The following is a 16337-nucleotide window of genomic DNA, read 5'->3' as shown; positions in this document are numbered from 1 at the left end:
TTGACAAACCTAAGAATCAGTGAGCTGTTTCATTTTTCGGTGCATCAAGGGAACAGCAGGACTAGCTTATTCCTAGAGCCTACTGGCATTTAACAAGCCTCCACTTTAATGGGGTTCACCGCAGGGTGTGGGAGCAGACTGGATTAGTGTGCAAACCACGCATCCTTTCAGAGACATCTTCTCTGAAGGAGCCTTCCAAATGGGATTCACACTCTTTCACACTTGCTGTAAGACAGACAGGGACTGGATTAAGGGTTTAGAAAAAGAAATGCTGCTCCCTGAATAAGTGCTGGTTCACAATCTGTGTGAAAGAAAAAAAAAAATAATCACAGAAATTAGGAACTGGAAAAGACCTGTTAGCTCCCACCTCATCTACGTTTTGTGGCTACGACAGGACCAATCCGAAGCATCACAACGTATTATTCAAATACATCTATTCAATCCAGCTCTACATGCCCCCAGCGACAGGTCTGTGCATGTCTCCTCCTGAAATTAAGGCAGGCATCGGGGCTGGAGATGCTGGATGTGAGGAAGACAAGTTGAGAACACATCTCCCAACTCACCTCGTGCAGAGGTGGTGGGGAAGGAGATCGGCTGCCCGGATCCCCTGCTGAGCAGCCCCTCAGGGGCTGTTTCAGGGGTAACCCTTTCTCCCTCACACACTGTGAAAAGCGGAAGTTTTCAAAATATTGCAACGCAAACAGAGCACGAAGTTCTGCTGTCATACGTGAACATGGAGGGGGTGGCTCACTGGTGGAGGAGAGAGCAGGGCTCTGCTAGCCATCTTCCCGTGACTTGCTCCATGGCACTGGGCTCACTGCTTTGCTGGCCAGCAGCAGCCAGGATGCTCTCGGGGGGCACTTGAGATGCTGGCAAAGACACTGCTCCCTGAACCAGGCTTGGTTTCTCTCTCCAAGCCACGGAGATTGCCTGAAGCTGGGATACGATACTTGGCTGAAGGTCTCAGCTGGTTTAGTGAATCCTAAAACGCTCCTGTGGCTTCAATACCATCAGCCTTTTTGCCTTTTGTGTCCTACACTGCAACTTCTGGACATTTTCCCTACAATCTCCCTTTGTACAGCCAAAGACAACGTGCTCTGGGAATATGATACCACGGGGTGTATTACCCTGTCCAGCCATCCTGCTCAGCTCAGCCCACCGATGGGTACCAGCCAGGCAAACCAGCTGCTCAAAACACCCATAGTTTAGTCAAGCACGGTATTTTCCAAGCTCTGCCATACTTCATTGCCAACACAGGCAAGCCAGTATCTCTGTACTGCTTCACTTCCCCCACCTGGGAAGAGAAAAACATTAAGAAATGGAAGGCAGTAATTAAGAGGCACATGTTAAAAAAAAAAAAAAAAGTCAGCCCATTTTATTATACCTTGCCGACCTGGAGTTTCAAATCTCTTGGCTTCAAAAGGCAAAGACCAACCTCAATTAAAATTGCACAGATAGGCATTGATTTTGAAAAGCTTTCTAGTGCTACACCGTGTTTAGATTGAATTGCCTTATTAATCTAGTTGTTATCAGTTTGATTGTATAGCCAGCTCCACAAAGTACCAACCTGCTTCCTAATCCTATTATTTACAAAGCGCTCTTCTTTTGACTTCTGTTGGGATGTTTTCCAGTGATAAGTTGCATCTATATGTGCTAATGCCATCTTACTGGCTTGTGCCATCCTTTCTCATTTTTGCTTTGAGATTTTCAAGCTGAATTTCCACTATCTAAGATATTATATAGGTCAAAACATTCCACGCTCAGATGTAAAGTGACACTGATTTATATATCAGAGGATAAAAAAGAAAAATTGTCTTACGGTTCAGGTCCAAATTTTCTTGGATGAATAATTTCTGACAAATCAGGTATGCAAAGACTTTTCTATTCACCCAGTATGAATGGGATGTTTAGGGTTTTTGCTTCCCTTTTCATCGTTTCCCACTTCTTAAATGATTCTCTTAATTGTTGCTAGGTATGGTTTGGTCTTGCTTCAAGCAATTTCGATATGTGAAATCAAAGCTGCTTTGACTGAACAAGTAGGTCACACAGCCTCTTTGGGTGAGCGGATCTCTAGAAGCAGGCTTTACGCATCCATATTCTCAGACTTACAAATTCAAAAACGTGTTTTCCATGGATATTTTACGATGCCCACCTCCAAGTCCCGCTTCCCCCCAGCATCCATGGCAGACAATACACATGGGAAGTGGGCACGAGAAGCATGAACTAGCTAGAAATTTCAGCCATACCCAACCATCCATTCAGCCACATTTGTGGAATCCATTCCTGATGGAACAAAACCTCTGCCTCTTCCTGACCTTGGGCAACCCAAGTTCTCCTCTTCTCCCTCCTCCACATAAAAGAAAGATACTAATCTCTTGGGGGATTGTTAAGCAGAATTTATCCATCTGAATTCCTCAAAAATCATGGCACTCTGAACTCTCTTTCTGTCTGAGGGGTTCGAATGATTAACACCTAATTAAGTTTTCACAACTTGCTTTTGCGTTAGGTGCATTTTATGATCCTTGTTTCACAGCTGGGACACTGGGGGTGAAGTGGCTTGGCCCGTAACACCAAAAAATGACAGTCCCACAAGCCAGGAGGGGAGCAGGCACCATGGGCTTACAGCAGACCTGTCCTCTTGAAAGTACTGGCTGCTCTTTACTGGCTGAGAGCGAGTATGGCTCCCGCTGCGTGAGAGCACAGAACATGTCACCCACAGGACCACGGGAATCCATCTGAAAAGGTCTCACCAGCCTGAAAAGCACATGCAGCCATTAGTCTCCTGAAACAGCTGCAGGCTGTACCCACAAGGCAGCCTGTATCTATTTAAAAAAAAAAAAAAAAAGGGGGGACTCCCTATATTTACTTTGCTTTTTAAGGACTGCTCTGATGTTGTCCTGAAGACCAGAATTTCTATCTTCTATCTGAAGAACACATGATGCCAGGCCTGGTCAGGGACCACCCTCCCAGAATCACTGCCCTCCCAACCCATGGGCTCTCCCCGAGGCACTGGGAGGGTGCGCGGAGCAGGATGCTCACAGATCCTCTGCAGGACGCTGCTTTGTGGCCAGACAGACCCAGTCGCTGTAACAAACAATTTTGGGGGAAAGCGATACAGCACCCAGCCACTGGAAATGAAATACAAATACACAGATCGCCCCTCTCCTCCCAAACTTGACAGGCTTCCTCCTGCTGACGCTCACAGTGACATATAAACCCACGTGCATTCACGGGCATAAGCCAGACCTTGCAACGGCAGGGACAAGCTGGCACCTGCAGGCCACCTCGTTAGAGACAGGCTTGGATGCACAGATCGCCCTGTTAAGCGAGTGAATTAATTTCGCTAAGACCAGCGCAGTCATTAAGCTAAGGCATGGGTTCCCCGCGTCCTCAAAGATGGGGCAAGATTTGCCCTGTGAAATGTGGATCAGGATAGATGTGTTTCAACCCTCCCTGCTCTTCCCTGAAATTCAGGGTTTGTGTTGAGAGCAGCAGAACAGCAAACATGACTCCAGGGCTTTTGGGGGAAAATTGCCACATTTCCAAGTTGTCTATGAAAGAGAAATAATTGTCTTCTGGCTTTCCATCTGCACATCAGGGTCTCGCTGAAAAGACGTAAAAAGGCCACATTCATCGGCAAGTTCCCTTGTGCGCTTCTCACTAGAGGCTCAAGCGGTTTCACGGCATCTAGGTCAAAGCCCACCCATACCCATAAAATGCTCTGCTATCACCGGAGAGACAAATTTGGAGAGGAAAGGCTTCACTGCTGGTTAGCCCCGCACATAAACCAACCTGCAAATTAGAAACAAAACCCAAAGCCAGGCGAGAAGCAATAGGATCAGAGATCAGGGAACCTTGAGATCAGGTACTCAAACACAACATGGTGCACTCTCCCTAACACCAGTCTTCCCCCTTCCAGAAATGCAGCTCTCGCAGGCTCATTCCTCATCTCGCCTTCCTGTATCACATTTCGTAATGCACCGGGAGGAGCCAGGACACCTGACGCTCGCAGATCGTTCCCTGTGACATTTCACCACTCGATTTTGAGGCTTTCATCCCGGCGTTTGGAGGAGATTGTAATTAAGAGAAGCGGTGGCCATTGGGTAGCCCTGCGTACCCGCACTCTCCTGGTGAGCAAGGTTCCCTCTGTAGAGATTAATTTGGAAGACATTTCTAAACCGCGTCTGCTAAGATGAAAGATCCTGCAATACGTCTTTATGAGACATCTGAAATCGCACTTCGATGTGTTTAAAATCTCTCTTGTTCATATCGTCACAGCTTGGCAGCCTGAGTGTCAATAACTTCCTAAATATCAGGTGCTATTTTTACTGCTCTGAGTTTCACTCTTTCTATCAAGTCATGCAACCACATTTGGGAGAGTGTGTCCGTGTCATGGCTTTCAGGAACATCACATGCCCCGTTGCGGTCCCGATGCAGCTCCGGTACACAGGCCGAGGGGCAGTGCTCGTGCAGCCAGGCTGGTATCGTAGCATCTTCCAGCAAGCCAAGGAGACTCGGTGTAGAAGCTCCAGCCGATGGCCTCGCTGCTGCTCACGGCACTTGCTATTGCCCACCACGGGAAACGCAGATCCGCCAGTCTCATGCAAACCAGCCTTGCTAATTTAGTCACCTCCTGCCATGCCCCAATCCCACCTCCATCACATCCCCATCGTGCAGGCTCCTTCCCGGGGACCACAACAAGATGGGAAGGTCGGAGGCGCTCAGCATCCCTACCTGTCAGGTGGTAACAGAGCTCCCACATAAATGCGAGCAGAGCTTGGCCCTGAGATTTCTGCCTGGCTGCGAATCACTGTGTGTAATCATCACAAGCGTACGCTGAGGACGCAGGAATCGAGACACATGAATTTGCAAAACAGAGACACCTATTGCTTAATAGGAAATAAGCCAATTAGGCTGAAATGCTTACGTGACAAAACCGGTGAAGAATCAGCAGGAATGGCACAGCTCCGACAACTAAAGGACATGAGGCAGCCTGCCACCAGCATGCGGCTTGCACTGGGGTAACCAGAGCACCACAACCAAACCCCTGTCCCTGCCCTGAGCTACCTGCCCTGAAGGACCTCTAAGAGGCAGGAGGATGCTTGAAGCAGCCTGATGGTTACTGCTGCCTGTGAGGGAGCCATGGTCCAGGACTTTCAGGCTCTGTCCCCAAGCCAGCACGTGCTTTCCCTGAGCCAGAGAAGTCTCTCACACCTGTAAAGCATCAGGTCTCACATCCACATGCATCCACCATAACGTCGGCATGGCCTGACTCAACCACCCTGTGATGCTCTTGTTTTATTGCTGCTCTAAAGACAAAATACTCACAGGGCTCAAATGTCACACACTTCACCTCTCCCCATCCTGCGTACTGGCAGGACCTTATTCCTTCCTTCACCTCATGTCTTCCATCAGAAGTTTACTCCTGGCAGCCAAGCCAGCAAAGAAAAAGACATTGAAGCAGGCAAAAAGGATCCAGTGAGGGGGGCTTGGGATTGAGGGGGGTGTGTCTTTGTGTATTTAGCTTTCCCCTTCTGGAAGGGAGAAGGAAAAAAACTCCAAGAGCCCAGCAAAGACCCAGAAAAGAGCTGAGACAAAAGCCTCACTGCTTAAAAAAACATGTCTACACTATACATTTTTCTCGAGATAATTTTTCTAGCCAACAGAGCAGAGCTATCAGGGAGCACAAACAGCAGAGCATCAGTCTTGCAGCAGATCCTGTCATCCTGAGCATTTGTGCCCCAAAAGACAGAAATCCCAGTGGCTTCTGCAGCATCTTGGATGCCATGTACCTTGGGAAATGGGAATGGTGTGCTATGAAAAGATATCATGTCCTCGGGCTCATCCTCCCACACCCACCTCTTGCCTCCTCTTCCCACTGCTCTGTGCAGCCCCTTGGAATACAAAAGGTCTCGTGTGGTTTCTTCTTCCACTGTTGACGTAGATGCTGAGGACCTCTCCTGGGTAGTGCATCCTCCTGGGGTGGTTCTTCTGTACGACCATGCTCAAAATAACATCTGGTGCCTACACAAAGAGGGCTGGGAGCGCCTGGATAAGAGCTGCACCCTGCAATCAGCAACTGCCTGAGACATTTGCCCACCATTACAGGCACTTACCAGCAACGGAGCCGTCCCAGAACCTTTGCAGGGACTTAGTCCCCAGATGACAATGTCCAGATGACAAATATTGAAAAGCAAATATTGGTTTCAGAGCTTGGCCTCCTCTCTCCTCCCCTGGCTCATAAAGCTACACCGTGGAAATCCAGGTGGCAGTAAGAAGAAGTTTAATTACCAGCTGAGCAGCTGCTGGTTGACAGTTGAGTGTGCTTCTGGGTGTCTGAAAAGATGCTGGAGATGCCTTATGACAATGCTTAACCTTCACAGGGGAAATACGTTCCCTGTTGTAGCCACCGGCTGAGAGCTGAATGATATTCCAGAAGATGCCGATAAAGCCTGGGCTGGGAGGGGATGGGTCGTGGTGGAAGAACCATCCTTCAGTTAGGAGTTGCCAGACACATGGGTGATACCTGGAGCCTACTGTGATGCTGTTTGACTGAGCGAGGCCTTGAAAAAGCACTTCAAAACTGTGTCGTGACTGTGACAATATGTGCTTTTAAAAGCAGCTCTGCCCACGGAGAGCGCTGGACGGGGAAGGGCGGCGTGTTCAGCATGCAGATGGCCAGCCTGGTTTTCTTTTTGTGTTTGTTTGTGATATTCCCAGTGGATTTCTGTATGCAATAACAAGGACTTTATTTGCAGTAGCCATAAGAAAGAGTCCAGTGCTTAAATTTGGAAAGAGCTGACCCGGTGCACGAGCAGTCAGCTCGATGACTCAAACGCTGTGCAAACAAGGAACCTCAGAGAAGTCAATAGTGGGGCCAGCAGAGTTAGCAGGATCAGAGCAATGAAGCTGCTGATCGCCTGGCAAAGGGGAACATCCCTAATGCTGACGGCGTTTCTGCCTTGTAGTGTCACCCCCAAGAGCGTCCATCACCTCTGGGCTGGTGCAAGGACTCTTAATGGGGTTACCCGATGGGAGGACACAGCGTTTGTGCTGTGGCATCACTCGCTGCTTCAGGACCACCGTTTTGGTCCCACCACCCGTACACCGAGCACCTTTACCACGTGCTGCCCTCCCAGCTCATCTTCCTTCCTGCTCCCAGCCTGCCCTCTCACCCCGCACCATCGTCACTACCCTGGCAGGTTTTGGCAGCGCCATGCCCGTCTCCTTGGATCCGCCCTTTTGCTTCCCGATCGGAGCCAGCGCTGCTGCTGCTGTCGATGAGGATGCATCTCCCAAGGCCACCACCACCAAGGCTGCTGCTCAGTCAATACAAGGAGTTGTTTAGATTTACAGTGGGAACGCAATGAAAAAAGAGCTGTAAATATGCTATTTTTTTTTTCTTTTTCCTTCTTTTTTTCTATTCCATTGCAACAGATAGAGCTGCTGACACCAGCCTGCTCTGCCATGGTGTTTGCTGAAGGACACCTGAAACTCTGCTCCTACAGTGAATTTACTGTGTCAGGGAACTCCCTTGTCTCCAGAGGCAACTGGGGATGGAAACCAGAGAAATGGCAAAATAATTATTGTCTAATATTATAGTTTCAACTCATTTCTTGCTGCTGAGGATGATCCAGTCCCAGGGAAAACAAATGATGAAGGCAATTAGAGGAAGTCTGTCTCTGGAACAACTGGTTTTTATAGCAGCTGTGCCTGTAGATGTATTTAAGTAGTGCTGGTCTCAGGGATGAAAAAACAAAATACCTCTAGCCTGAAAGCCCAAGAAAAGATAAGTGAGCTCCTGTTAAATGCTTTCCTGGAAGATCAAAAGCATGGCTAGCATGCAAGTAGGCACTGATGAAAAGATGTCCAAGTAGAATAACCATAGTTGCTGCAGAGAATTAAAAATACCAAAAACCTGACCCCTTTATCCATCTCCGGGGGAGGCCAGGAGGGCTCACGATGGCAGCGGGATCTGCTGTGTCACTGCTGGCCGCGGTCCCAGGGCTTCACTCTCTGCCCACGAGTACGGCAGTAGCACGGAGGAGCGGGCACTGTACTGCTGATGGCTGAATCACTTAACCTCACCGTTAGCTGCTCAACAAGCCTTTGCTAAATGAACGAACATTTGCAACTCCTTGTTCTCTGCAGGGAGAAAAAGATTTCTCTTGCTTTCCAGACTGTAATAGCACATTTGTGGCGTTAGAGATGGGAAACAAAAGGCCCATCTGTGCAAAAGGGAAACTTGAAGCCCTTGGTGGGAACTGCTTTGCTCTCGTCATTGCTCTGGTTGTTGGGGGTGGGACTGGCCGTGGCTTCTGCAACTCTGCACCCAAGAAGTGCTAGCTGGTGACGTGTGTCCTCCTACCGCAGCTACTGCCCTCCTCACTGGCAAGCTCAGAAATTCCCTCCTTGGAGGTCTTGCAAGCTGCTGACAATCAGGACTGGATCAAAGAGTGAGTTTTCACCAACTGTACTGGAAAGCCCTTAGAGGGACTGGTTATGTTCACGGCGCTGGGTTTTCTTCTTGTTCCACTGGATTGCTCGGGAGTCTGCTAACGCCTTCCATCCTGCTGCTCCCAGCCCTCCTGCCAGACACCACTTCCCTGCAGGTACCAGTGCTCCTGCCACTCCCTCGGAGCTCAGCTTAAGGAAACAAGCTACGGAGATTTCTCTCCTTCAGTTTGCTCTGGGCAGGAGTACAGGGGTTTTGGATACATCTTTGCGGCAGCCACCCCTGCCCCTGCAGGGCAGCAGGAGATGAAGGAGTGCTTTACAGGGAGGAAGGGGAGCTCTGCAGCCAACCTGAAATTGGCTGCTTGCTCTTAAGTTATTGTCAGAAGAGTTGCAATCAAAGCCTACACCGAGTATTTTCTTACTTGTATCAGTGCCCCAAGATTGCTTTTATTTTCCAGCCCGATGTGTCATGGGACTTTTGTTAGAGCCCTGCCGTACCCAACAAGTATAAAGCTCTCTCCATTGACCTTATTTATAGGAATAGTTCCAGGGTGTCTGTGGGCTTCTGTCCTGCAAAGAGGTATTACTCCTCCAGACCAGCCTGGAAAATTGTCAGCTCACGTGCACAGAAGTGTATATTGGTAGCACATAGCACTTTTTACAAGAAAACTTTCTGGTGGAGAGCAAGTCTTAGACTAACTCTGGGTCAGGCGCAGTAAATCACAGCCTGAAAGACCTAAGCAGGACATTTATACTCCATGGACAAACCTTGACAAGAAGTGTTACGACTACAGCACGCCACAGACCACTCAGAGCAAGCACACCAGCCACCATAAAGGACACAACATCTCTTTGTGGCATTCCTGAGCCTTTGAAAGGCAGGTGTTAGAAAAGGGCACATGAGGAAAAAGTGGCAATTTACTGACAAGCTTCCAGGCAGGCCAGCAATATTAGATACTCCAATTCATCGCTTAAAAAAGCAGAACGTAATTCCTCTTGTAATCAGGATGGAAAGGCATGTGGTCTGGACTAGCAGAGAAAAGGTTGACTCATATTAAGTCCAACCCATTACCAAGTGTCAAGTGCTCCCTAAGATGGCTCACACGCTAATTTGAGAAGTCACCTGGTGGCAGCGGGTCACCAGCTCCCTCTACAGACAATCAGGACACAGCCGGACCCCTGCAGAACTGCTACGGCAGACGCATAAGAACAAAGAGTCCCTTTAAACTGCCACCAAGGAGCAGAATTTTCCTCCCCGTCGCCGGCAATAATTATTCCACTCGACATCGAGTCCTTTGTCTTCCTCCATGGCGAGAGGTCTGGCCCGCTCCCGTATCCTGGGGTGGATGAAGAAATGGCTGCGGTTGCGTTAGCGTTCCCCAAGACAGACGCGAACGTATCTTTTGTTTTCTTCCAGGGAAACAAAGAGCCGGAGCGATGGAGGGAAATGTAGGCGCCACCGGGCTGCAGGAAAAGTTCAGCAGCCCGGAACCAGGTGGTTGTTCGGAAAAGTGCCAAGACCATTTGGAACGGCAGTACTTCACCGCGGCAGCACACGCCGGCGAGCACGAGGAGCGAGCCAAAGCGAGCGGGACGAGAGTGCCTGCCCACCCGCTGACATCCCGCAGCACCGCCGAGCACGCAATTCCAGCGATGTGTGCATAGGTGATATGTATATATAACGACAGGGATGTAGCAGGATGCAAACCCGCACGCAGGGGTGGCTGCAGGGCGAGAGGAACAAGCTAACGAGAGCAACACAGCGTCAGGAGCAAGAACTGCTGAATTTTCATCCTTGCCCTGACACCTCTTTGTTTCAGTATCTCCCGTCTGCAGGAGGTGGTATAAGAATATCTGGAGGAGCAAGACAGGACTGCTTAAGAAGCAAACATCTTTCTCAGAATCCTCTGGCAGGCAGAGCAGCTCCAGCTGCCCTCGGCTCCCACCCCCCCTCACCTGTGATGCTGGGAACTTATTGTCCAGGGAAACAGCATGATATTTTTTTTTTTCTTTTGTCCTTTTGCCAGTAATACTATACTCTTAGTTTGTACCTAATGAACATTTCATTCTTTCTTTCTGCGATTTCTCAGTATTTGTAGGTGAGAGAAATATGTTCCCCCCTGCTCTCACCCGTATGAGGCATATTCTTCCAAAGACAATCCAAATCACAGGCAGGGGGCAGGGTACGTGTAAAAGTGGGCAAGCTGTTCGCTCCTCACAATAATTAGAGGGTGTTTCGATGCCAAGGAAAAAGAAGAAAAGGGACGCACCTGCCTGCGTTTCCCAGCCCCCCTCCGTGCTGTAAGCTTGCCAGGGGACACCTGGCCAGCTTTTCACCTTCCTTAATGCTTGGGCTGCGCTGACCATAGCGAGGGTGGTCTATGGGGGTGTGGAGGAGGATGCTGAGCCACACGATCCATCAGCCAAATATTCCTGACCTGGGGAAGAGCTGCACAAATGTCTGAGGTCTCCCAGTCCTCTCCCGGTGAGGAGCTGTTCCCTCCTGGACACACAGAGAGCTCCTGGAAAACTTTGGAAGGGTCACTCTCCACACTGTTGTGTGCTTTCACTGTCACAGAGTCCCCTTTACCTACAGGACTCCAGGCCCTCAAAGTTGAAAACCCTTCATCACCCCCTGAACTGTTGCAGATCAGGCACTCAGATTTCCACATCTCCCCAGCAATATACTTCAGTCAGGTCAGAGCATCGTGTTGACCATCCCTGGTACCACGGCAGCACACAAGGATGAAGCACTCTTTGCACTGGGCTCCTGTGCTAAGTGCTTAGGGTGTAAGATGAACAGTGTTTGGTCCCTTGCTGTGTTTGGGATGAAGGAGCTCATCAAACCTGAAGCACTTTGGAGACACAATGGGGAAAAGAAGTGGGTGGGAGAGGGCAGAGCAAGAGAAAGGGTCAGTTTGCCCTGCTTCATGATTACTTCTTAATATGGCAGGGTCCCACCTTTGCTCTGTGCATCCCTGTATCAGAACCACAGCTGATGTGGGAACTTATCTATGAAAAAACAGTCTCAGACCAGACTGCAGGACCCATCCTTCGCTCCCTGGGGTGTAGGGTGCTCCTCTCCTTTCCTCGTTACCTTGTGCACTATTATTTCTGAAATGCTCTATGAAACAAGCTGCTCGCCGTTCCTACAGAACTCATTTGACCCTGTTGCCTTCTCTGCCGCTACACTGCCTGGCAGTACTTCCTTGGAGGAACTACAGCAACAAACTCCGACGCCAGGGCTTGGAGATAAGCAGCCAGCAAGCATCCAATTTCCATACAATGTACAGAAAAGAGAGGAGAAAAAAACCCCACAGCACTGGGAATCCCTAATGAACCAGGGTGAAAAACAGGACAAGTAACACAACAGAATAGATTTTCAATAAGGGCACAGCAAGTTCTAGCGGACAGATCTAGCAGGTAGACAAGGAGAGAGAAGAAAGAACAGAAACCAGAAAAGATGGGAGGAAAGCAAGGGGATCGGAGCAGCCTGTCCGATGGAGAGGATGCTTCAGAAGCTTTTCATTTCCTTTATTATTATACAGATAGTGCCAGCTCATTGCAGAGCAACAATTCATCTAGCCTGGTAACCTACAGTCCGGTGCTGGATGTTTCTGGACACGGCTGCTGACCTTTAAGCACTTTTTGCCCGTGGCACCCAATATAATGTAACAATGAAACAATGCATTTCATTTATAATTTCAGCACCAAGTGCCAGGTGTTTGTTTTGATGTAATACAGCGGGCAATGCCACCTAGTCCCAAACAGAAAGACCATCTGCTATTTGGGCACTACAAGTGCACCCCACATTACCAGAATTACTTGATTTGTTTTCCAACACTGCTGTGGCGAGTTCCTCGAGTTAATGCAAACCCCTCTCTGCATGCGTTCCTCTCATCCCCTAAGTTTCCAAGCAGCCCTCAGAGATGGGCTTTGTGGGCTGGGTAGGGTGTTGCTCATCTCCTCAGACTCAGTAGCTGCTTCAGCCCCTGCCATGCAGGGCACCTACAGGTATGCACCCACCCTGGAGGTGACCAGGAAGGGGTGATCACAAAGACCTTGACACAGCCCATAGGGACCGAAAAGTGGGTTGAGCTCGCCCACCCGGCTCCATCACCCCCACCCAGCTGGTCCCTGCTCAATCTCTCCTGCTCCACAGATTGGTTGTTGCTCCAGCACCCTGCAGACTGGCCCCTTATCCATCATCCCCATGAGCTGGTGCCCTCTCCACCACGCCCATCCGGACCAGCACTGGCACCCTGGGCTGCAACTTGTCCCCCCAACCCCGGCCAGCAGACTGCCTACACCAATATCCCGCTTAGGGACCTTCTCCATCAGTCCATCAACACCTGAGCACTGCCCACACCCAAACCCCTCTCTCCAGACCAGTATCTTCTCTAACATCTCTAATCAGACTGGCACCCACTCCAGCATCCCTACCCAGACCTGTACCTGCTCCAGCATCCCTACCCAGACCGGCACCTCAATGTCTCTAACGGGACCGGTACCTCTGCGTCTCTAACGGGAGCGGTACCGGCTCCCTCACCCCTGCCCGGACCGCCGTGGCTGCCCCCCAGCCCCGCGCCCCGTCCTGCCCGGCGGCGGGGCGGTCCCGCCCGGGGCTGCCGCCGGCTCCGCGGCGCTGCGCGGGAGCGGAGCGAGCTCCCTTCCCACTTCGGCGCGGCAAGAAACCGAGAGAGCCGGAGACAAAGAAACTGTCCGGGCGCCCCCCCCACCCTCCGCCGCCAGCGCCTCCGCCTCCTCCTCCGCCTCCAGCACCCCCATCATCCGCGTCCCTCCGCACCGGGGAAGGGGGCATTTACCCGCTTTCCTCCTCGATCTCCGAGATATCGGCGAAGATGAGAAAACCGACAAGCAGCGTGAGCAACGCCAGCGTCCAGCCCCGGCACGGCAGCGGCATGGCTCCTAGGCTGGGCTGGGCTGGGCTGGGCCGCTCCGCGCCGCTCCGCGGGGTGCGGAGCGCGGCGCCGCGTCCCGGCTCGGCGCCGCCGCCGCCGCCGCCCGGCGGGGCCGCTCCGCCCCTCGGCGCCCGCGGAGCGCCCGTCCCGCCCCGCCCGGCGCTGGGAGGGGGCGCACGGGGCGGGCTCTGCCCTCCGCCGCCCCCCGCCGCTAAAGTTTGCGGCGCGTCCCCGCGGCGTCCCGGGAGCAGCGGGCAGCGGCTGCCCCTCGTCCCGGGGGCGGGTGGGGGGAACGGCCGCCCCCCCCCCCCCCCCGCCTTCCGAGGTGCCCCCTGCGAACGGGCTCGGCTTTTTGTTGTCGCTTGTCCTGCGCGGCCCCGGCACGTCCCCTCCCTTGCGCGCACCGGCGCGGTGTGGCGGGGTCGCTCCTGGCTGGGGGAGTACGCGCAGGCGGGCGGTTTCTCCCCGAAAGGACAAAACCCCGTAATACAATAAAACAAAGCTAACTACTGTTTGTGATGATGGCGCTCATTGTACCTTTTCCTCTCTTGCAACGTGCATGCAATAAAGTGGATCTTCTGGGATGAAAAGCACTTTGTAAACGATGAATAATCACACCTATCACTATTAATACCCATTTTAGTAACAGTAATTCTTTGCATTACCACTAACACTGACTGTCATAACCACACCAGTCCTGCCACGACTCTTCAAATCTCGCTGGAGTTGGAACAGGCAGGATTTGTTAAGCAGAAACCACGCGAGGGGCTCCGCTCGCAGCCCCTGCGAGCAACCTCCTGCAGGCTACAGGTACAACCGTAGATTTTGTTATGGAGAGCAAAGGTTGCGGTTTCTATCTAGAAAGGGAGATGAAAGTGTATGAAAGTTGGGAAGAAAGAAAAAGGCACTGGCTAGACCAAAGAACGACCAAAAAAAGACCCAGAGGTCCTTTCCCTAGATGCCTGTTAGTCCAGCACCAGCCCCGTAGAGGAGAGGCCGGCTGTGGCGGCGGTTAGGCAAGGCCAGCCTGGCAGAGTGTCTCCGAATCCAAGCGTAATTCTTTAGGATCAAAAAGTTGCTGAAAAATCAGAATATCTGGTGATATATGCACCGCCGAGCTGGAGAGGGACGCAGTGGATTTGTCATGCAGCAGATAGAAGAAGCGCAGATGTGTTGAGAGAGAGAGATACTAATTGCTTACATATTTAAAACAGCATCTTTAGTCTGAATGGGAGGCACCATTAAGCAAAACAGAGCGATTAACTGGGGCCACTTGGAACGCTGCCATTTTCCCTTCTGTGCATGGCTTTTTTGCATCAATACAAAAGTATGTTGCTCAGGGTGTAATATGCTGTCAATGTTGTGGGATTCCTACCGAGGACGCTGAGGTGCTTTGCACCGGGCTAAGCGCATCCATACGTACGGGGATGCATAACACCGGTATTGTGTATGGGAAGGCATACTCAGCGGAAGACTTTTATCCGGATTAAATGGTGGAAGGAGCCAGTTATGGCCGATGGGCTTTCCTGGGGATTCTGAAAGCCTTGTAGAAAGAGGAGACAAACAAATCACCTTTACATTTATAGGTAAAAAATACAACATAGGTGAGTCTGGTACAATTACACTGTAGTATATATGGCAAATTTACAGTCCAGTATACAGCTTTTATAATAGAGCATATTCAAGCCCCTGGGGAGAAAAAGTGATTTTAGGTGGTGTAAGTAGCTCCATAATTTACCTTCTGCATAAATCTGAGAAAAGCCTCATTTTCCTTCTGTTTTATTCTTCTTGGACTCCTTTTGCTCACCCTATTCTGGAGTTTCACAGCAGTGTGACTGGCCTGAGGATGAGGAAACAGGCTTTGAGGTGACCTTGCTGGTGCAGGGACTGACATCGGGGTTTCCCGAGATGCAGCGGGGCAGAGCACCAGTCCCCTGTGATTTGGGAGCACCGCACCGCAGCTGGCTTCCCCTGACTTACACATCCTTGAGAATACAGATGGAGATATCTGCTCCTGCATCTTTTTTCAGCTCCATCCCAGGTGGTGTTTCAGCTTCTTTTGTCTGCTCTTTGTGTTTCAGTTGCGAATCACAGTGGCGATGTGCAAGAATGGAAATCTTGATGGAAGCTGAGCAATAAGTGAGGGGATCGTTCTGTGCATGGTGGGAGTCGGTTTGCCTGGATGAGGACTCTCACAGGAGCAGGGACGTCCTATCTGCCAAGATGTTCCTTCTGCTGAGGAGTAGCTTGTGTTAAAAGACATGCTGGGATTTGACTCTGCTCCTGTGTAAGTCAAAGGAAATGTTGCTGTTAACTGAAAAAAAAAAACCCAACCAAAAACCTTCCTTGCAGGGTGAGCTGAGAGTTAAGCTTGATGCCCTTCACTGGAGAGCTCCACTGCTAGGGGCTCGCACAAAGAGCTCTGCGAATCCTGTGCTTGGTGTCATCTGTGGCTTTATTCCTGTGAAAGATGTAGGTCAGAGAAAAAGGTCATTCTTCAGCTATCAGGCTTCAAACATGGGGACCAGGACCTTGAAGTACAGCTAGTTTTGAATGAGGAGGCAGCAAGCTACATAGAAGATGCAGGAACAGTGCAACTTGCTGAATTATTTTGTAATCAATTAACAAGGCTGTATAACATCACCAGGTGTGACTCTGCGATGAAAACCTGGCGATCTTGTTGCACTGCTGAGGGCTAAATTCTGCACGGTCAGGAGTCTTACCATAGTGTTAGAACAAAATGAATATAATAGGTACTGACTGCAGGAGAGGGCATTTTACTCTGCATTCGCTCTGAGGCCATCCTTTAGAGCATCCTGGCCAGATTTGGGGGAGGAGGAGATAAGGCACAGTAGTTTCATGCGTTCCTCTTTATCCTGAAGAGCTGCAAGCTGCTTTGGAGCAATTGCCATGGTTCCTGAAGTGTTAGTCATTCTGCACATTCAATTCACTATGAAT

General features: G+C 50.6%; 1 protein-coding gene across 1 annotated transcript in view; it reads right to left on the bottom strand.

The window, feature by feature from the left end:
- The window catches only part of ST8SIA2 (ST8 alpha-N-acetyl-neuraminide alpha-2,8-sialyltransferase 2), a 32767-nt gene extending 19223 nt beyond the window's left edge, over window positions 1-13544 (bottom strand). Inside the window, exon 1 of the mRNA XM_075764606.1 lies at window positions 13284-13544. Coding sequence (XP_075620721.1) covers window positions 13284-13381 — 98 coding nt within the window. The 5' untranslated portion in view covers window positions 13382-13544. The remainder of the gene's footprint in view (window positions 1-13283) is intronic.
- Between the last annotated feature and the right edge of the window lie 2793 nt (window positions 13545-16337).

Source organism: Balearica regulorum, chromosome 12 (genome assembly GCF_011004875.1).
Source record: "Balearica regulorum gibbericeps isolate bBalReg1 chromosome 12, bBalReg1.pri, whole genome shotgun sequence".
Classification (NCBI taxonomy): domain Eukaryota; kingdom Metazoa; phylum Chordata; class Aves; order Gruiformes; family Gruidae; genus Balearica; species Balearica regulorum.
Note: the sequence above shows the minus strand (reverse complement) of the source record. Positions and strands in the feature narration are given on the sequence as shown.